The sequence below is a fragment of the Oxyura jamaicensis genome, chromosome 1 (genome assembly GCF_011077185.1).
Source record: "Oxyura jamaicensis isolate SHBP4307 breed ruddy duck chromosome 1, BPBGC_Ojam_1.0, whole genome shotgun sequence".
Classification (NCBI taxonomy): Eukaryota; Metazoa; Chordata; class Aves; order Anseriformes; family Anatidae; genus Oxyura; species Oxyura jamaicensis.
In genome coordinates this window covers 201,686,441-201,709,297 of record NC_048893.1, presented here as the reverse complement: position 1 = coordinate 201,709,297, position 22,857 = coordinate 201,686,441, and the positions used below count along the sequence as shown (strand labels likewise).

The following is a 22,857-nucleotide window of genomic DNA, read 5'->3' as shown; positions in this document are numbered from 1 at the left end:
CGGTTGGTGGGAGACCATGGACAGCCAAGGACAGCCAAGGACAAAAAAAAACAGGAAAGAAAACTAAAGGTAAATTCCTGAGTCTTATGAAATTACCAATATATCATCTCAATGTGATTTAGGCTTCAGTGGAGGATTGACCCTGACATTTCATTCATTGAACATTATGAAAAGATCTGATGCCCCTGTCAAAATGATCAGCACTGCTGTGCAACCACAAATGAAACAAGGAAAAAAAAAATCCTTAACTGTCTTTGTTAAGCCCTTCTGGTGTTGGACAAAGAAGATTTTCCTTCCACCGTGTTTCTGGGAGATGCCTTTGGACAGAAGAATTAGATGATGCAGAGCAGAAGAAAGGTGGAAGAGAAGGAAGATGTGATGTAAAAAAATAGGCAGTAGAAATGAGTGTTTGGTTTCTGAAGTTCTGGTTTTAATCTTTGGAGAGATCATGCAGGCAATATCACCTAAGATTATCCCTGCAGTGAGCTGGAAGAAGAAACAGTAAGTTGTAATTGTATTGTACTTCTGTGTAAGGGTGAGTTTCACCTATAAGGACAGAGCGAAGATTTATCAAACACCACATGCTGAACTTTCAGTCTTCTCCTTCAGATCTTAACTGCTGGTCCTTGCTAATCTGTGATTTGGCCAGCTTACTGTGATTTGGGTGCTTGCTGTATTTTCCAAACAGGAATCTTGAGAGGTCAACTGTTACTGAGATGAGTTCATGGGACAAGTCATCAAAATCGAGGGAGAGGCAAAAAAAAAAAAAAAGGGGGGGGGGGGGAGAGAGAAAGAGAGAGAGAATAGCTCAAGAAAGTGAGCCTTGGTGCTTTCAGCTGCTGTTTTATCTGCCAGCCTTGTACAACTGCCTTGGACACCCATGGTGCTCCAGGCTGTACCCCACTTGCTTGTGCAGGTCGTTGCACCCATGTTATGATCCATGTTATGATTTCCCAGTAGAATCCCTACAGATTCTGCTGGAGGAGAAAGTACAAGGATCACTAGTGGTATAGCCAGAAGAATTATGTCTGGATGCCTGGAGGTGTACTTTGATGGTGCTCATGCTTTGCTGCACCTTTTTATCAAGATCAGGCCAGAACCATCACTTGTTTTAGAAAGCAGGATCCAGCAAGGACAACAGAGTCCACAGTCTTTCACAGCTAAAGGGTTCATCTTCTGAGCATGAGGATCAGTCTTGGCCTGCCTCTAGACTCCAGGCCATATGAATGTTCCAAAAGTAGAGGTTGGGAACCTTATCTTATCACAGCAAGACTGTTAAGGGATGTCAAAAAAATTGGACTGTAAACTGAGTGAAAGAACTATAGATCACTACATCTAAAATACTTGTCTAGAGTTCTTTTATTGCTATCAGGGAAAAACAAGTGTATTGATAGCATGATTCCTTTCATCTTACGAAGTGCATCTACAATTAGATGGGGACATTGCTAAGCCACTAAGCAGACACATGAGGATAGGTGGCTGTTGAGGACACAGTAGCTCCATTGAAAGCTTCATCCACACAAGAAGGATTGAACTAAGGTCACTGAAAAGCTCCAGGTATGGATATCTTACTGATTATTCTGGTGTTTACTATGAATTGAGCCAAGTGAGCTAACGAGGACCTTCTGTTCTCTATAATGTATTGCTAATCAGCCTTAAATGAAGAATATATCTGTGAGTGATACATGTGCTAAATGTTTTTGTATTACTATATGTACAGTTTCTGCCAGGCAGCGCTAACCCAAGTGAGAGGTCCTTTTGTTTCTGGCCTCGGAGGAGTAGCTTGTGATCATAGGTATAGATCAGCATGCTGGTCCTCTGGGGTTTGGAGCCTGTATTTAGCTGTGGGTGTTCACATATGGTACCACTTATGCAGGTCTCTCTATGGTATGTCCCAAATTTTGTTCTCAGAAAAATAAATAAATAAATAGATCTCTTAAGGGAGTTGAAACAGCTTAAAACCCCCCAGATCTTTAAAAGTCATGGCTGGGAAAGAGCAACACACCCAGACATGCTCTGCTGGGTTTTAGCCTTGTGAGAAAATTGGATGGAACTTTAGTCTTTACAGTTTGATATTGTGTACCTTAGAGATTTGTAAGCAGCCTGTATAGAGGCACTGGGGGCTTTCATCCACATCTGTCTTTTTCTAAGAAAGTGTAAATTAAGTTATAGTTCAGAAGCACTGAGTAGAAGCATTATTGCTGCTCTCAGAGATACTAAAAAACCACAAATGTGCAACATTCTCAAGGGGCATCAGACCCTGTGTGTTCATGCATGTTTATATGCCAGCTTTATTCTAGTGGCACCTATTTGATCAGGTACCTCAGTTCATGCTATTATACACATATAACTTCTGATTTCCAACCAAATCATGCAAGAGCAGGTCATAATTTTGCTAGGAAATCACCCAACAAAATTACTACAATTTCTAGACAGCTCTGCCGCACTTCCCAGCACCCTTTTGAATAAGACACTTTAAAAGAATAATACATATTTTTGACAAAAAGAAAAAGCGTGGCACTAAAACCAGCAAAGTGCAGACAAATAACACACAAGCAGACACTAAATAGCAGAGCTACTTGGGGACTGTCCTACAGCTACTACCTCAGATCTAGGCCTTTTTGTCAAGGAGTTTTGCAGCTTTCCTCCTTTTGAACTCGGCAATTTCTTCCGAGGGTAACCCATGAGCTTTACACCTGCAGTGAACATGTAGGCCATTAGAGAGAGAACCAGTTCAGTTTCATGTGCAATAAAGAACAGACCATAGTGGAGACTATATGAAATGTAGGTGTCTTCTGATGTGCAAAAGGGAAACAAACACTGGGCTTTGTTCAGATTTCATTTATTCCCCTCCTATAGCACTTCAGCTCGATTTATTGCAAAGGGTGAGGTTAGCTAATTCCATTTTAAATGTCCTGAAATTGCCCTGAGACAGACATGTTTTGTAATCTGTATAGCCAGGCACTTCCAAGGGGCACTTGACACGTCCTACACACCTCTCCCAGGATGAGATGAGTGGCTTTGTTGATGAAGGAGCCCAAACTAGGTTTCTCTTAGATGTCTGTGTTCTGAGTTCTTCAACAAGATGAACCCTCAGTGACTTATTCCATTATTCCTCTGATCCCCCCTTAATTCATCAAAGGGAAGAGCAAAACCAAATTTCTGTGAAGATCTTCCCTTTGGTTAGTCCAGCTCCTCTTTCAGTGCAATTTGCCCTTCCGTGGGGTGATGCTTTCAAAGATTCTCAGCTCTCAAAGCTACAGGCACATTTCCAGGTGGAAATCCTAGTTAAATGTCCCTCAAGACTGCCAGTTTCCCTGAGAGCTTAGCACAAACTCAACCACCTTTCTGGTGGGAGACAGGAAACAGGTTTCAGCGCTTTTTTTTGCCTATTTTTCACAAATGGTAACATCCAACCACATTGTCCTCTATGCCTTTCCTAATTCCTCATCTCCGGGAATGTCTGTCCTTCTTATAGAAACACTGATTTCTATTTATAAAACTTCCCATGAGTGCTGGAGCCCTAGAGGGCTGGATTCCAAGGACAGGGAAGCCTGAAGGACATAATCTTGATGGTCTGGATGAGGAATGGCTTCTTCTGAGAATCTACAACTCAGGTGGGATTCATCCCAATGAGCTTTAACTACCTGCAACAGAGATGTCTCCATGGGAGCCATAAATCTTGGGCTTTCTTCTTAGCCAGTGGAGGGAAACAGAAGCTGCTAGATCACAGTGTGGGTTCATCACAAAGTAGATGTCCTCTGTAGGGCAGAAGAGTGGCACCTAGAAGTGTCTATTTCTCCACATTGACTCAAAAAGATGATGCCAGAGATGAATAACTTCACATAAGCCAAAGTCCTACCAACTGGGCTGGGAGGAGGAACACTTTTATTCCAGCCCCTTTATGCAAGCAGTGGCAAAATTCAGTCACAAAAGGGTAAGCACAAGGGGACTTACTCTTTGATTCCACTCTCCAAGACTTTATCCACAGGGGAATGGAGGCGGTTGCTGCCTGCTTCTGCACGATGGTGCAGGAGGTTGTGACCCACTGGAAGGCCAAGACCTCACCAGGGTCTTCATGAGTCAAGCACAATATCAGATTATCTGAGCTCTAGCTCCAAACACCGCTCACACAAATATCAAATGACCATTTGATAATGACTTGGCATAATCCACAGCACAATAATAAGAAGGAAGATCCAGTACAAACAGGACTGACACATCTCCCAAACTTGCCAGTGTCTGAATAACTGAGATTGCTGATTCTGCATCCTCCATCCTAACCTCTTGCAAAACCCTTCTGCCTGTCAGCGGTTATTTTCCAAGATCCTCTCTTCCCTCCACCTTGTTTCTGAAGCCAGCTGGAGAAAATTTCATGTGAAGTCCTGCACTCCAATTCCCTGGACACAATCTTCCTGTCTGTCCTACAGAAGCTGCCAAGAGAAGTTAAGGAATTTGCCTTCTCTTTCCTGAATGCAGTATATTACAATAACAGAACCACAGAACCCTTTTTTTTTCTTTTTTTTTTTTTTTTTTTTTTTTTTTCTGAGCATTTTAAAAACAATCTCCTGGCTTGAACCTTAAGCAGCCAGCGCAAATTCTAGTTCCCATTTATACGGGGAAAGTTCAGGTCCATAGAGAGCATCTTTATGACTTGGCCACGACGTACCCTTTGGCGAGAACTGCAGAAGACATTGTCTTTTCTGCCCTCTTTTCTCCTTTTCTTATCCCCAGCTCACACAACCCCCTGTGCTGGAGCAAGGCAAGCTTTATTGCAAGGTGCAGGGATCTTGGGCAGCTCGTTACATCTCAGCTCAGGCTTCCCCACATTTCAGTTTTCATGGCCAACATAGACAGATATTGAGCACAATTTCAGGTCTGCCCTTCCCTAATGCATACAAATACCCGCGGATGAGAGGGTGAGACATTGAATCACATCTTCCAGTTAGGCAGTGCTGCTACCTATGCTTCCTTTCTGAACACTTCATTTGGGGTTTCTTGCTATAGGCAGCAATTCTCTAATCTAATATTCCAGCCAATTCTTCCAGAAGCCTCAGCTTGCTTATAAAGAGGCTGTTTAAATAAATCAGCTGAAGCAACTGCATTCCAAGTCAGGGAGTCTTGTTCAAAGGAAGATGAGTCACTAACTTTCTTTCCCTTTCCCCCTTTAAAATGATCAAATTTCAGAGAAAAAAATCTTCTTTCTCACCTGCTTTATGCCATAAACATGACCAGAACGTTCCTTTTTCTTTATGTTGCTGTTGTACTAAGGGTTCAGAAATCATTTGAGAAGCAAACATTGACTGTGAAATAAAAAGTATCTGTTCTGCCACTGGGTGATCAAGCCTATGAGCCAGAATATGCTTTGATTTCTCCAAAAAAACTCTTCTTATATGTTATATAAAGATTTTTTATTTTTTTTTTTCTGAAATCCTGTGATGCTGTTGTATAAGTCCAGCCATCTAAGGACAGCAAAAAAAAATCACTACTGTTTGCTCTACAAGCTCTTTATTTCAGGTTAAAATGTGCACTGGGTAAAAAACTTCAGATGAAGAGAAATAATACTCTCACTTGCTGCCCAGAAAGAAGCATCAGCAGCAATAGTAAAGATTCTCCACTGATCCTCTCCCATCCTGCCAGAGTGCCTCCTACAGACATTTAATCAGAGAGCTTCCCATATGGTAGAACAAGAAGCCCTGTTGTCCCAATGGGTGTCTTCTTTCTGACATTTATCATTTGGTGTTTGGGCATGGATTCTTTGAGCATCCTTCACTGCTTCTAATCCATTTCATTTTCAGTTAAGTTCTTGGTGCTTTGTCCAAGGGTGGCCCTCGTGTATGGGAGGATGGGAAAGCCCCCAGACTCTCTCCTGTTCCTGGCTGCACCATCAGTTTTCAGCAATTTCTCAGTTCATGTTGTGCTTACTGTTTCTAATGGTCTTGGACTTGTTATCCCATGGACTCTTCTGGACTTTAGACCTTCTGCATGATTTCATTCAAGAGCAGGGACCTGGGTTTGATAATAACAAACTAAACCTTCCCTGGGCACTGTGTTTGTGGTTAAAATCCCTTGAAAGGAACCATGATCTATATCTTTCATCACTGAATTGTATTCTTTTTTTTTTTTGTTTTTTGTTTTTTTTCCAGTTGATATTTGATTTAATTTAAAATAGTGTTATAAGGGGAAAGTTCCCAGATAAAACTACTTTCTGGGATAGAAGGCTCCTGCTGTTTGAAAGCCCTGTATTCTGTACCAAAGCAAGTGATTTCTGAAATGGGATCATAGAAGTTGGAAAGTTAGAAAACCCTTTGTGTTACTTAACTCCCTGGAACCACAAACGAACATGATCCTTTCTCCTGTTGAAGGTTGTGGTTTGTTTTTTTTTGTTTGTTTGTTGTTTGAATTTCAATGGCTATTGAATATTTCCTAGTAGTAGATAATATTTCAGTGTTTTGCCAAAAGCATTTATGATCCAGTCTAGATTAGGCTTATATCTGCTTTGTATAACATCATGTTCTTTCTGCTGTTTGGGGCAAAAGGAGTGCCCCCATCTAGTTTCCCACATTTGTAATCTAGCATCTTTGTGCTTTTTCCTTGTCTGCTCTTCAGCCCCAAAACTAGTCTCTTGGTGTACCCTCAAAGAAACCTCCCAGCCTTCCTTCAAACCTAACTGATTGTGAAATCTCCAAAAATAATCTAGTCTACAGGTAAGCAGCTGCTCAATTTTTCATCATGTTTGCTTTTGCTATTTCATCATATCGGTATGTCTTCTTTATGCCCAACCCAATCGGTTGTTATTTCCTCCAATAAAGTACAAGGCTTTTGTGGAAATCCCTTTTCTTTGCCATATGTGACTATTGCACCATGGAGCCCCAACCCAATCCTGATATGCAGCAACACAAATCCTAACAAGCTGCAAGAAAGGAGAAATAATATCCATCACATGATAGACATCTATCAGGGAACGTGTAGGAATTTTCCTTGGAGCAAGGAAAGGACTAAGGAGCCTGTTTAACTGCCTGTCCTGTTTTCTGTGATGCAAAGAAAATGTAAAGGTCTCATATAAAGCCGGTAAAACTGCAATTTGACCAGACCCAGAAAGAAGGAGGTTAACCTTCAACAAAGAAAACTGTGGAGCTGGAGGCAGAACTGCAGTCTGGGCATTAAGCTTCTACTTTCCTTGTGCCCTGGGTCTACTAATGAACATCCACCTTATCCCTTACAAATAGCATGTGAAAGGGTTTCTTACCTGATTTCCAGTAAGCTTTTACTTCTGAAAACAGATACACAAACCCTAAGCAGCTTGGCATAAGGTTAATTTTAAGACTAGTGTTTTCGTTCATTTGATTTTATGCATGGTTGGAAGAAAATAGGGGTGGTAAGAAGCATATTAGGTAATATAATGGAATTTACTTTCTTCTTAATTAAAATGCATTGTATCCTATGTGAACAACGTTACCCACAGCACCTGGCTTTTAAGAGTAATGTGTGTTTACCCAAACCTCCTCATGCAACTGCAAATGTATGAAAGCCTAGTGCAGACAATGAAAATCAATGAGAATGTTCCAATTAATGCCTCCAATAAGTCTGTAATTAGGATTAAACACAGAGGTTGGTGAATATCAATTAAATTCAAATTATGTAGGTGCAATAATTGTTCCTTTGTTAGTCATTTGGTTATGGCTTGAGGTTTATTACAAGATAATCAGATGTATTCTCTCAGTAATCTCAGCAATGCCGGAAGGGGTTGTTTTCCCAGTGTTTTATGGGCTATTGGTATTAACCAAGTCACATAACTGAATATCCTCCCACATTTTTACATTTGCTGAAGTTTGGCTTCTAGCAGACTCACATATGCAAAGTCTATCACCTATGTAAAGTCCAGGTTTGCTCTCCAGATCTAAGGGTGCCAAGACTGCTGCAAGCACAGCGATAGCCTGAAGTGAGGTAACGTAGCTTGGTTGATCCATAAATATTTATGAACAGCTATATGAGCTACCTGATCATAGGTCTGCTCGTGACTGCCCACCAGAGCTAGAAAAATGATTTGACATGTCAAGAAATCCTCCAGCTAAGGACTGTGCTTTCAGCTTTGTTTGGCTGATAGGTTCTACACTGATGGGTTCTACATGGGAAATAAAGTTAGCGCTTTTTTTTGTTGTTGTTTGTTTGTTTGTTTTTGATGTTACCTGCTGTCTTTTTCACAAACCTCTGAAGTGAAGACCTTAAATACTCCATATTTCATGGAGTATTGTCAGGGACACTAGTCATGGTTTTGTCGTGACAGCAGGGAGCATTAACAGACTATCAGCAAGGTTAAGCTCATCAAGTAGTCCAAGTTCCTATGAGTTCTAGGAGATAACTCATGGGGTCAGAAACAGATCCAGAAATTTTTATGAAGATGAAATAAATCTTCTTAGAATTACTCGGAGACCTTTCTTCATATAGCACTTCCATCCCCAGGATGCAAACCTTAAATCCATGGCCCACGGGTTTGTCTTTCCATAGTATGGGCATGGAACAAAACACAATTTATTAAGCTTCTTTTAACAAGCACCAGCTCTCAGCAAGACCACCACAACTGCCCATCTGCAGATGTTTAGGTCACCCAAGTTGCAAAATAAAGCATGAGACAAGCAAATGCCATTTTTATCTCTCAGCTGGAATGACTGGGAAGAGCCCACATTGGCAGTAAAGGTAATCCAGCTGACAGATGTGAAAGTGTTTAGCCATATAGTTCATTTTAATTCTGTTGTGTGAAATTACTCAGAGTATGCAGTGTGAGAAATACCCTCATCCAGACTTGTTGGCAACCATTTTTTTCTGAGCAATGGGCACCTGCAGCTCTTGCAAGAACACCAGGAATTAAGGACATGATCAAGCAAAATACTCCTCATGGCTGCCAGGCAAATTACATTAAAATAGGCATTACAAGATAATTTGGGTAAGAGAAGTCTCCTAGTCTGAGAGTTGAAGCTTTCTTCATTGAAGCGACTCCCCTTTCCTAGTTCAATACTTAATGAGTGTGATTCCTTTAGTGGTCTAAGTCAAGAGCTCAAACAGAAAGCCAAACTATGAGTTGAAAGTACCTCTCAGCACACCTCTCAGAGGAGGGTTGCTAGCCCTGGTGATACATGATGGATGAAGTGATGAGGAATGCATTCTCCACTCTTAGGAATAGAAAGAGAAAATCTCTTGCTCACTGATGCCACCAGTTCTGAGGGACCAGATCATGCAAGACCTCATAGAAAGGAAAGACCTAAGTGGAAGATGAGTTGCTTCATGATGAGGTGAAAAGAGGGATAGAAGAGAAATTTATTCATTCTTTTATCCAGCAGGAATTTATTCTTATTTCACTCAATAGCCTACAGATGAGGAAATTTAGGTGAATGTCAAGCCTGAATCACCATATTGATGAAGATATAGCCATAACAGAGGAACAACTGTTAACACCTCATAAACTGGCATAAAAATTGAACCTCAAGATAAGGCTGGAAAAACAGGGCACCATTTCTGATCCTTGCCTCACAATAACTTTGCCTGTGCATGAGGCAGTTCTCCAATCATCTGCTTTGCTTGGATATCCAGTTGCTTCTGCAGGGTGTAGTTTTCATTTTGAACCATTCTCTAGGCCAGATTCGTTTTCATATAACTCTGCTTTTTTGTCTTATTACTCTCACATTCACTCAACTGCTGTATCTTTGGGGACACAAATACTTCAAAAGAACAATGAAGATCAAGGCTTCAGGGCAAGAGCAAAAGATCACCTCCCTCTCGGCAGTGCTACTGGTGGATTCTTCTGAGGTTATAAAAGGATGCTCAAGATCCCTTGATCCTGGATGTGTGGGAGATTTTTTTTTTCCTGCTTTGATTGCCCCACTCTCCAGCCCCCCACACCTGATGGATTTTCTGTCATTTACAATCCTTGTTTAGAATCAGCTCAGGCCTGCATAAATTTGACCAAATACAGGCACAGGTTGCCAGAAGACCGTCTCTTTAGGGGCTTTAGAAGGAACCTCAACAGTCAACAGAGGCCTGACAAGTGACTTTTAGATAGTAAAACACAGATGAGAAGGACCTTGGTGCTTCCTTGATTTCATGGAAAGAAAATTGACCTTGGTAATTATAGAATCATGGAACAGTTTGGGTTGGAAGTGACTTTAAAGGTCATCTAGTTCCAAACTTCATGCCATAGGCAGAGACACCTTCCAATAATCTCACAAATCTGCTCCAAGTTTCATATTTCCCAAGAAAAATGCATCACTGGTACCAAATGCCTCCAAGTTTAAGAAACATTGTGCTTCTCTCACAATTATTTTCCAGTCACCTTCTGTCTTCCACCCTGGCTGACACCTAAATACCTTAAAAGACATGTTCCAAAATGCTCTTAATTCTATGCTACCCCAGGAAAACTCTGGGAGTGCTCTGAACACATGGGCTGCCCTGAATGCAACTGTCCAGGAGTTAAATATTATCTGCTAAAGGAGATAAATGCCCTTTTCATTTTCCTAAGAGGAAATGAGGCAAGAAAAAGATTACTCAGGGGAAGTCAGAGTCAAAGGAAAAACATACCCTGTTTGCTGTCAGACATCCATCTCTGAGCTAGTCACCTCTTTACGGTCAACAAGAACAGGCATCTTTCAAGGGCAATTCATCTTACTCTAAGCAGGCCAGTCGACTCACACCCTCCAAGCATTTATTTCTCTTTGTTGACTATAAAGGCAGTCAAGGTTGAGTAACTTTAATGTGGGTGACTACCCTGTTCTTGTCAAACCAATCCTGCTCCTGGGTTTTGTGTCCTGACCACAACATCCTTTCTAGGCATTCAGCATGTGACAGTTGAGCAGGAAGCGCTCAGTTTGCACAGTCAGGCACTGCAAAGGTGCAAAATGGCTGGATGAATTTCAAGTAGGCAATCTTTGCTCATCAACTCCTATATGGAGCAGCATCATGAAGTCTTTAATTATATCATGCTGATATAATTCTAAACCAAAAAATGTCCTTACTGTTTGGTTGAAATGAACAGTGATACAGGGAATAAATGTGTTGGTAATGAGGATGGTGTCTTCTGCAGGAGTTTGATGGAATGAGAGCAAAATCTAAGTGTCACCATACGTTGATGAAACAAGAGGCCTGAAAGTGTCTCTACCAGTACATCTCCTGTACGCACACAGAATAGGAAGGACATTCAGGAAGGAACTCCCTGGTGCTCCATTTCTAATGGACTATGGGGGAAAACCAACAAGTTTCCATGCCACTTCTCAGGAACTGTGATTAAGGAGAAGTGCTGAAGCAACTGCACCACTTCTGAGTCCCAGTACTATGCCTGAAAAAATGTAGGTCGCCTAAGAAAAACGATGTAGACTTTGTAAATAGACACCACAGGAAGACTGCTAATTAGCCTGTGAACTCCAACAGTGACCTTTTAATGAATGTATTGAACAGTGATGAAGTCATACTTACCCTGGCTTTATTTCGGGAGGTTTAGGTAAGGGCTTCAGAAATCCTTTTTTCCCAACTAGCCAATATGTGTCTTCTACTCCTTTACCCTAAAATAAAAACAGAAGTCCAGATAAAGAGTGGTTTTCGGATGACCCTCTGCTCAATACAGAAGTTTGTTACTGAGCTTCTGAGGGCTTCGTATATATCCAGAAAGAGAGCATGCCTGGAAATCTTGGCCTCTCTTCTGCACTGGTTCAGGGATAATTTTAATTTCACTGTCCTTAAAGAGAAGGCCTTGTTCAAACTGCACAAATGACTCTCACTGACCTGAGTCATTGAAATTATACAACTAAATAGAAATGAGAAGCTACAAGACCTCTAATCATCTTATTTTGCAGTACTAAAATCAATAATTGAGAGATTTTACACCTGCTGCTGGGATGACTATCAGAATAATCACTTCCTCTCCCTGCATCAATAATTTAACTTTTAAAGTGAGATACATCTGATGCAATGTAGACAACTCTATCAGAGTCAATCATCCTTGACTGGAGCCAGTGGAGGAAAACAGATACTTCTAAGGTGACATTCATCTTCACAAAAACTGGACACTGAAAGTAAGTCAGGTTAATAATTTCCTGAAGTGCCAATTTACCTTAATTGACTATGTAAAGGTGTCTTTCAATTGAATAAACCTGGAATAGCTACCTCAGATTTCCAGTTGGAGCCTTACAAACTTGGGTGACATGATTCCACTTTTCATAAAAGATTGTTGAGAGACCTGGGGCCATACTCATACTTTCCCCTGTAGGTGTTTAAAGTAAGCAAACCTCATTTCTATTGATTACATAAGGGGAGAAGCGATGTTTTGAATCATTTAGTTTATCTGGTTTAAACACTGTGAAAAGTAGCATCTTCTGTCAATGGTGGACTAAACAGAGTTCTAAACTTTGGGAACATTTCTGTCTGAAAAACTAGTTAAATTTTGAATGCTAAGAGGTATTATTGTGATCTTAAAAGTCCTTATTTCATAGAGTGAGTGGATGGTCAATAGGGGTACTTACCCACTTTGTCCTTTATGGGTAAGTTAAAGGTACTAATTCATGTAACCATTTGTAAACCCCCATAATATGGATACCTTTAGGCAAGCAAGTCACCACGTACCCTTTGTAACCATGAGAAAGAAGACTGCACTTCTAGATTTCTCTGGCCTGTTCTGAATGTCCTCCTTGGAAGGATGCTGCACTTGTACCTACTATGCTCTCATTGACAGGGAAAACAGAGAGCTCAGGTGGAGATGCGTGCATATGCTGTAGATACTGACTTTAGAACAAGTGACCCCTAGCCTTCGTATGTGTCTTTTCAACAAAATCCCTTATACCTTTGTGAGTCCCCCATGATTACATAATGCCTCAAAAAAAACAAAACAAAACCAAAAAAAAAACCACCACATGCTTTGGAATCATGGATTTATTCTAATGAACTACCCCCTTCCTTCTTCCTCATGGTATTTATCAACCTCAAGAGGCAAAATAAGCTCTTTCTGAATGAGGAATACAGTTGCCTCATATCCTGAGCATTCTTCCTTCTCTCTGACAGTATTTTGCACTTCTCTGATAACCACTGAAAGACTGGTAAATTCTACTCAGGACCTTATTTTGCTATGGTTCCCTCCCTGAGAAAGAGCAGTCCTATTGCAACCAGTGGCTCCTTGTTGTGTGTATAGTATTACTCAAAGATGATGTTAAAATGAAACAGAGGGTGACAGAACTGGGCTCGACTAATAGGCAGAATTTGATATCCTGCAGAACTCTGTCTGCGTGGCAGTAGCTGGCACGGGTAAAAATTTTGGTATGTGATCTAAGGTTCAGATAAACCCTCCCTATAAACTTCAGAAACAAAGGCCAGGAAAAAAAAATAACTTGGGAAAAGACTTTTGCCTTTTCACTCACTCTCTCCACCAGGAATCTACTCACAACAGAAGATTTCAAATGAGAATGGCATTGTTAAATGCTTTCTCTTTTGCCACCAACTTTTTCAACAGCTTTTTCTCCTTTCATTTTTCAGAATTAATAGTTAGATACAAAGCATACATCTGTGTGCTTGGCACTGTGGATTTTTCCATGGTCCTTCAAGACCTGGTCCTCTCACTTACTGAAGCAACTGATGGGGAATGTTTTGGGAAGGATTGCATGGAAGAGTGGTGGATAAAGGCCAAACAAAGCTTAACATGAAAATTCCGTAAGCAAGAAGATTCCAATATGAAGCATTTCACACAGCCCTGGCCTTCTTACCTTCAGTTCTGTTTTTCCCCTAGGTACGATTTCATAGCCTTCATTTAGAGCCCGAAGTGTATCCACTGTACTTTGGCTGACATGAATTCTGTAAGCTGGGAATGGAAAGCAAAACAGATGGATCAGCCTACTGCTCACACACTGTGAACCCCCCACTGCTTCATACATGCAATGAAAAATTCTCCAAGGCATGCTGGCATGAAGATGTTGTAGCTGTGTGGTGTTCCTTGACACAGAATGTGATACTGATGGATTGGGTCCTCCAGGCAAGGCTGTAACAAGCCCAGGGCAAGAGGAGATCTACAATGGGGACTTTGTGGGGAAGGACACCAAACAGAGTACGCACGGGAAATCCAGCTCTTCATAAAGATAGCAAATGGTGTTTGAGCCACTGCTGGCTGCAATGAACAATGTCTTTTTTAATACCTATTGCCACAGGGTAATGAGGCAGCAAGAAAGAAATGAAAAATAACCAACTGAAGTCCTGCTCTAGACAGGCAGCATCATATGAAAAACAGGTGCTGGGATTAAAAGCAAAGAGATGGAGCTTGCAGTGAGACATAACCAGAATGTGGCTATATATGTAGATTCAACTAGACTTTTCAGTAATTGATTCCACCCAGAGCTGCCATTAACATTTTATGAACAAAAAGGGCAAAGGCTTTATCAAATTCCCATCTCCCCAGTTTGTTTTACAGCCATTGCTGGAACTCACTGAAATTTGTTGTTGTACGATTGATTTAACACCCAGGAGATATTTCTAAAATACTTTTCTCCATAATAGGTTTATTATTTTATTGTTGTAGTTGATCAGAATGATATGAAAAAAGAATATCAGCTTAAAGGAACTGATGCAGAGGAACACCACAACTTTGAGCTACATTTCGTGACACAGTAAACTACAGTCTAGCTATTACTGTGTATCTGTGTAAGTTTCTCTTAATGTACAAAGATCTTGTTTCTGCAGTGTTAGCAGGTTCCAGTCTCAGACTTTGCATTTCCAGGGGTCTAAACCTTGAGAATTTTCAAATATCTCTCTTGCCATTAGTATTTCTTCCTTTCCACTGCTTTCCAAATTCAGTGCATGCCTCTTAAAATAAGCCAGACATAATCATAAGACAGACAATTTTCCTTAATTAATTATGGGTCTGATTGTTAGTCTTAATTAGACTAGATGAAATCACTGGAACTAGAAATGTGATGGCTATATGACAGAAAAAGAAAATTTCTAATGTGACATATGTACTACAGCATATTTCTAACCTGGCAAGTCCTCGAGATTTCAGTATTAAATATCACAGACTTCCTGTAGTTTGTAAACCAGATACACTGGCTAATCTCTTAGAACTGTTGAGAATGTCAAGAGCAAGGGTTAAAACGTGTGAGCCACTTTGACTTTGGAAATCAGCTTGTACTGGTGGCCTGAACATCAAAAGCCAATTGAAATCTCACCCAGGGCCTCACTGTTGTCCCTAGCTGTCCACTGTGCCACCCACAGTTCATCCACTATGGTTTCCAGGTCCATGTTTAAGTCAAGGACACCAATAGAAAGCAGATCTGTTTATGCATATGACTGAAATGCTGATTAATGTTCCACTTCTGTAACTGGAAGCCTCAGGAAAATAAAGGGAAGAACTTGAGGTAACATCAACCCATCAAGAAAGACACCAAGAAAATCCAAATGGGAAGGAAATCATAAGGATTTTGTTAGGACCTGACAGCACTTGTTCAAAGAGTTTCTAATGCTGATAAATGAAGCCATCACAAAATATGCCAGTAAGGTAGGTGCATTATTTACTGTACCAGAACAGCTCTGAATGAAGTGTCCTCAGCACTGACCAGTCTGAAAGCAAGACACAACGAGTAGCCCCCATGCAGGAGAAATCTAGGGCAAGACTCATGTTCATTTTGGTTGAGGGGATCCAAATCAGAGGACTGTAGCTAGAATACAGGGTGTGAGTCACACCGGTCACTGGACCAGACTGAAATTATTTTGAGATTTTGCAGGAAAAAGACTAAAACTAAATGATCTCTTTGTCTTAAAGACTGACGTCTGAGGGCAAAGCCGACACCCTCCCTTTCAGACTGCTTTTAATTTTGTTGATGGACTTGCCCATTTCTGCAAAGCTGATTCAGTTGTAATGCCTACAGCTAAAGATGCACATTTTGTCATCTCCCCTGAGGATTTTGTCAGTCACCCACCCCTAGCGGTCAGTCACCCATCCCAGATACTCACGCAGGCCTGTGGACTCCATTCGTGATGCTGTGTTCACTGTGTCTCCAAAGAGGCAGTACCGTGGCATGGTCAGACCTACAACGCCCGCCACACAAGGCCCTGAAAGACATAACCCAACTGATAATACTGTACGAATCATGGGGTCCACTCCCAGGCAAATCTCATCCTCCCTTCTGATATCTGCAAATTTCCATTTGGTAACACGGGAGAAGGATTTTTAAAGATGTCATTGGCCTTCATGCTTGCTACAAGTAGTCAAAATACAGTCATTTCTCTGAATTGGACAGTGTTTTATGCCTAATAGAGTTCTTGTCTCAGTTCATTGTCATCTGGGACAAATTAATTCAGAGTTCATGGAGGCTCAAGGACTGTTGAAATCTCAATTTAAAATTCATCTCTGACCTCCTTTTCCATCTGACAAAGCTGAAGCTGAGATCCTGTGACATGCCCTGTGTCCCAGTGAATCAGGACTGAGAGTCAGCATTAGGAATCAAGAGATGCTGGCAGCATGCTGGACCACCCTGTGTCCCCTCCTTGGAAAGGAAGACATCATTAGCTTGCCTGTCTAGCCAAAAGCTATTTGTTTTTCCTCTCTCTCATCCTTTAGACAAGATCACTCCCTTCCAAGTAGCTCCCAAAGAACTGGTGCCAAGTTTTCAGTGAGAGTTATACATGTAGGATTCACTTGAAGATGCACATACACAAAATGTAAAGTGTGACAGCCAAGCAGCATATACAAGTCTCATCTGGGCGCCTGGATCAGCTAATGTTTGGATTGGGCTCCGAAGGATGAGATGCTAAATTTCATCACCCACGTTCTGAAGTATCAGGCTTGCAAAATAAACACACGCACACACACACAAATAATATTCTCAGTTATGTTAGGAGATGTGGGATATCCTGCAGAGAAAAGACAGGCCTTTCTGTTTTTTCCCTTGAATGCATTTATGACATATGTCTTTTCAGGCTCTGCCTACCTACCTCCTCAATGTCATGATCCTTCTGCGTTAAGATTTCAAAAAACTGGTATCTAGGAAACCTTTTGCCATGCAAGGATGCAAGGTTAAAAGAGTTGTGAATGTAGTACATAATCAACAATATTTAAAGGTATTATTATATATAAGGTTTTCATAAAACAAAATGTCTTAGGTTAAAATGTTTTAAAAATAATTGTAGCCTAATTTAGAAGTGATATCAGTTACTCATTTGCTGCTGGGTATTTATGACAACGTAACAAAGCAAGTAATTCAACTGTGATTGTAATCTTTGCCACAAAAACTGTTTCCTCAGATAGTCTTCAGATGCATTTTAAGGAAAATGAAACTCCATCAAGGCACATGTACACAAAAACTTCAACTTTCACCTTAACCTATATAGACAAGTATGCATATATGGAATCAAAAGCACTCTGAAATATACCACTCCTGTAAAGCTGAAGGTTATGGAGGACTTTACAGGAACACCTGTTCCTATGATTTCTGGAAAAATTGTTACTGCAGAGTCAAAGCAAGAGTATTTTTATAAAATTTACAGATGCAAACTGAGAGGATGCAAATTGAGAGGAAAGACTGATTTTAACTCCTGCCTGATGAGACATCACTTACTCAAAAACTGAAAAATAGAGAGGAAGAATGCTTCATACCAAAAATGTTACAAGGACTTTTCAACAGCATGTCTGGATGAAACAGCATGCAGGGAATGCTGCAGATCAGAAGGATTTGGTTTAATGCTTTTACTGCCAACAACATGCTGTGCAACCCTGGAAAACCTTCAGAGTCTCTTCTAATTTAATGCTTGCTCTTACCACCACTCTCTACTTTTGTCTAAGTTCTTCAGGAGAGGAGAGATATGTACAAGAGGAGGATTTTTCAGGGCCTAGTTTAGGCAGTCTAGACACCTCTATAGACAACTATAAAGGCACTGCTGATACTGCTGGGTTAAGGACCTAATGCATCCATAACTGGTCTTTAATGTGTACTCACTATAGCATACAAAAGTGTCTTGATGGAGACATTTTAATTCATACTTCAAAAAGAGCTTTCCCTGAGAAAATACTAACTTGCTCAGTATCATCTGTGCAATGGCACAATGCAGCACTCAGAAATCTCAGAAAGGATCAAAGCTCCACCTGTAATAGATGTTACAAAGATGCAAATAAATGGCTCTTGTCAAAACCGAGCTCTTACTGAGGAGGATTTGATTCTATTTTAAGAAGCACAAATTGAGGTAGCTGAGCTACAACTGTAGTTGGTGGAGGCCAGGTCAATGCAGTTAACTGCGCTGTAAGAACCTCTCTGCTCACCACAGAGAAGGCTCCTGCAGCTGAACAGATCTCCAAGGCCCACTTATCATGTCCTCCAGATCTCCACCAACCACAGAGACAGTGCAGGCCATTTAACAGTCCTGGAAACACCTCCACATGGATGCCTAAATTTAGGTTCCTAATCAGTCAGTGCAATCATCCAATCATTTCTGCAAAGCTCACAAACAAAGACAGGCAAGATTTTGGGGGCAAGGTAATAGGGCCAGCACTGAGCTCTGGGGACGTCGTTACAAGAAGGACATGGACGTATTCGAATGAGTCCAGAGGAGGGCCACAAAGATGATCAAGCGGCTGGATCAGCTCTGCTGTGGGGCCAGGCTCAGAGAGCTGGGGGTGGTGGGCCTGGGGAAGAGAAGGCCCCGGGGAGAGCTGCCAGCGGCCTGCCAGGGCCTGCAGGGGGGGCAGGAAAGCTGGGGAGGGACTCTTGGTCAGGGCTGGGGGGACAGGACGAGGGGCACCGGCTGGAGCCTGGCAGGGGGGAGGCTTCGGGGAGGCCTTGGGAAGAAATTCTTCCCTCGGAGGGCGCTGAGGCCCTGGCCCAGGCTGCCCAGAGGAGCTGGGGGTGCCCCAGCCCTGGCAGTGCCCAAGGCCAGGCTGCGTGGGGCTGGGGGCAGCCTGGGCTGGGGGCAGGGGGCCCTGACCATGGCAGGGGCTTGGAATTAGGTGGGCTTTACGGTCCCTTCCAACCCAAACCATTCTTTGTTTCTATTATTCTAGTACCTTTCCAGAGCTTTGCTTATTACCTTGACCTCCTGTTGCAGAAAGTGATTAATTCAAAGCCAACCTTACGATGCAAGCATGACAAAGGGACTTCTCAATGTTGAAAGCATCCAAGAGTTCATTCACTTGCTGCCTTCGCTGCCTGTGTGTGTTTCCCCCTGTCTAGACAGCCTCAGCAAAGGGCTAACTAAAACTTCCAGATATGAATCTCCCACAGTAACAAGTTCAGAGGAAACCGGACACCCCGTGACGAGAATGCTTTGGCCTCGCTGTTTAATTATACAGGTTCTCCGGTTTGTTTTGAAATGGCGCTTTGCCAGGGCTTACAGGGTCAGTTAATGAGCCGTGCTGGCTCAGCCTCTGCAGCGACCATCAGTGGTGCTGTGGAAGTCAATAAGCTTGATCAAAATGCAGGGCTGCCAGCCAGAGAGCTTGACTGGTAAACAGACCCCCTTAGACCTCCGTGGAGATGCTTGTCTTCTCACCATCGCCTTCCCCAGCCATCCAGCCTCAGCCCAGACACAGCTGGAGTGGAAATAGCAGAGTCAGCTGAGTTTTTATGGACCAGCAGCAGAGCTGAGAGGGGAGAGCCAAAAATCCAGGGTGCATTTAAAGCAAGAGAGGAACTGCAGACCAAACACCGGTCTTCTTGTCCTCCGCCTTACCCACGCATCGCCACGAGCGGGCCATGTGCAAGGGCCAGCAGATGTTCCCAGAGCTGCTGCTCTCCACTGTGGTCAGAGAAGACACAGCAGCCAGGAGGGACGTGGGCAGCCCACTCTGTAATGGCATTTCCTGCTTTTTCAGAGACAGGATCACAAGCTCTTCTCTGCACCACTTTCCAGAGGGCAGCTGGCCCACAAAGCTGGTGGTCACACCCATTCTCCATCCTTTCCAGGGTGGTTAAAGTGTTAGCCAAGCCCTCCTCTCCCTAAGCATTTCCTCAGTGCTTTCATGATGCTGGTGATTCCCTCGTCATGTTTATTTCCTCAGGAGAAATGGGGTCTAGGGTTAATCAAACTCTGTTGTCTAAAAGGGTCAGAGAACTGGTTTGCCTTGGAACATGCGTTTCTTGCTGCTCCCATGACAGCTTGACATTGACAGATCTGTGCAAAACAAGATCTGGCTTCTGCTTCTTTATAAAAAGAACACCAACTCATTTCCCTCTTCTCACACCCTCCACAACAGCACTGCTTTCCAGACACCATAAAAACGTAGCTGAAAAAACTGTCCATAAAAACAACTGAAAACATAACTAACCCCCTGCACACACCGCCTAGGGATAGATTTTTGGCTGGATGCATGGAAGGCACATTGCAGAAGTGCTGTCAACAGGCAGCAGCAGATGTTGCATGCTGAATTATTCTCTTCCCATGTTGAAAATGTGCTGCTGAAGCTCCAGAGGTTCCTGCTCTGGGCAAGACAAGCAGGGGCCATAGGCTCATCTCATTCCTACAAGAATGTAAGACTCACAGTGTCTGCAATCATTCCTTAACACTCTGGATTTCTGTAAAGGGTCAGCTGAGACTCCCATATTGCAAAGAAAGCAATAAGGAAATGAGTTTTCAGAGACAACTCCAAAAGAAGAAGCTATACGGTCTAGGAAATATGAAATATTGATTTTAGTTCTGCTCAAGTCACAGCTCCGTTCTTGGGGTATTCTGTGTGAGATACTTCCTTTGTTCTTGTTTCCCTTTACAACAGGGACAGGATATTGACTTCTGCAAAACACTTTCAGTGCCACAGCTGCAAGAATGTGGGCATTATTAGATAGGCAGCAGGATATAAAAATAAAATTAATAATAATAATAAAAAAGTAATACTGGATCAGACTGCTGGACAATCTTAATCATTATTCTGCTTCCAGCAATGGCCAGTACCTGGTACTTTAGAGGAAGAAGCAGGAAGTCCAACGATGAACTGCTTTGAGAAATTTATTAATGGATGATTATGGTATAAAATTATGAAGGTTCGTAACTCTACAAAACATATAGACTCTGATAACAGCAGTTGTATTTTCCTCCATTTAAAATGGTCCCAGACCATTTAAAATCATATGCTTTCAGTTCTATGATGACTGCAATCTTACGGGTTTTGTTGTCATTTTGAAGTTCAATTACACTTTGTATTAAAAAACAAAAACAAAAAACAAAACAACAAAAAAAAACTTTTCTTTTTAACAAGCTATTTTTTTGTTAATTTAATAGACTATGGCTTGTGCATTAGAGATAGTTTACTTTCTGTATAGCATAACTTTCTTTTTATAGCTGTCTCATATATTCTTCCAGTTATTCTACCTAAAATAAACATCCCCAATCTCTTCATTCACTACATATGATGGTTTTTCTATGTTTTCTTTTTTTCATTTCAGAACAGAGTTACAAAGACATTTCTGGATGTCTCCATATCACACCAGTGAAAATACTACGGCACATCAAAAAGCCACACTTACAATGCAACCCTTGGGACTAACATTTCTGATGTAACTGCTGACAGTGATGGAATACACAATTTCTCCCCGTAATGACTCTGAGCCACTTTTCTGCTTTGTGTTTGCACTTCCATTTTAATGCCCCTGTTGCTATGGAAGATTTTTAAGCATCTTCTAAGGGTATCCAGTTTTAGGGTGAGCAGGGAGAAGGCTTTCAAAGCTGGAAATACAATTGTGCAGGAATTCTTTGATGTTTAGGTGCAGGCAAGTGCTGCTGCCTACCTGTGTGCAGCCCGATTCGTATCCTGAGGGGGATGTCCGGCATGTGTCTCATCTTGAACGTTCCCACTGAGCTGAGGATGTCCAAGGACATGTTGGCTATCTCAGCCGCATGCTTGTTTCCATTCCGTTTTGGGAGCCCTGAGGCAACCATGTAGGCATCACCAATTGTCTCTACCTAGCAAATACGGTGGCGTTAAAAAAAAAAAAAAAAAAAAAAAAAAGATAAAGATTGAAGTTGGGAAAGAGCAGTAGAATCAAATTTTGTGAGTATTTGACTCAGCTATGATTTGATCCTCATCCTTGGGTACTCCTCACCTTGTAAACATCATGATTTCCAATAACAGCATCAAACAGAGTGTAAAGGTCATTTAGGAGGTCAACCACTTCGATAGGTTCACTGAGGGCTGAAATGGTTGTGAAGCCCACGATGTCACTGAAGTAGATGGTGACCTGGTCAAAATACTCAGGTTCCACAGTGCCACCAGTCTTGAGGGCTTCTGCCACTGATCTGAAATGATAACACAAAGAAGGTGACAGGGCAAATGCCCTCGTAGCATGCCCAAGTGTTCAGACACTCTTGCCCTGGTGTGCCTAAAAGATCTTCCAATAAATGGAAGGATCTATACAGCTGTAATCAGCACTGATGAAAGTTTCTTGCTTTGATTGAAAGGTGCTTGCCAAAATCAGTGATCTGCCCTACAACTTGCTCATCAGTGGGGAACACTTTTGCTCAGTTCAGCTATGTAGAGCCAAAGGACTCTTTACCATCTGAAGTACCAGTACTTACGGAGGAAGCATTTGTGATAGGAGTTTCTCTGTCTTCTGTTTTTCAATCTCTAGCTCTTCTGTCCGTTCCCTGATTAAATCTTCCAGGTTGCTTGAATACTGCTCAAGCATTCTGAGCATTGAATCAATGATGTTGGTCTTTTTGCCTTTGTTGATGGTTTTGAACTGGAAAATCAAACTAGAGAGTTATTTGGCTGTCTCATTACATCATTATAACATTCTAAATTTGGAAAGAAACCAAAAGCAAGCACTCATTTTAAAGTCACAATTCTGTAAGACAGGTTTTACCAATGACAAAACTTCAGTAGTAAAGAAAAAGGTAAATTGAATGGTGAATTTGTGC

The 22,857-nt window shown here is 41.7% G+C and overlaps 1 protein-coding gene across 1 annotated transcript in view; it reads right to left on the bottom strand.

Moving 5' to 3' along the window:
* GUCY2F (guanylate cyclase 2F, retinal) overlaps positions 1–22,857 on the bottom strand; it is a 46,882-nt gene that overhangs the window by 2,114 nt on the left and 21,911 nt on the right. Inside the window, exons 12-17 of the mRNA XM_035338877.1 lie at positions 22,516–22,679; positions 22,044–22,236; positions 21,729–21,903; positions 15,973–16,071; positions 13,737–13,831; positions 11,464–11,549 (exon numbers count right to left, since the gene is read on the bottom strand). Coding sequence (XP_035194768.1) covers positions 11,464–11,549; positions 13,737–13,831; positions 15,973–16,071; positions 21,729–21,903; positions 22,044–22,236; positions 22,516–22,679 — 812 coding nt within the window. The remainder of the gene's footprint in view (positions 1–11,463; positions 11,550–13,736; positions 13,832–15,972; positions 16,072–21,728; positions 21,904–22,043; positions 22,237–22,515; positions 22,680–22,857) is intronic.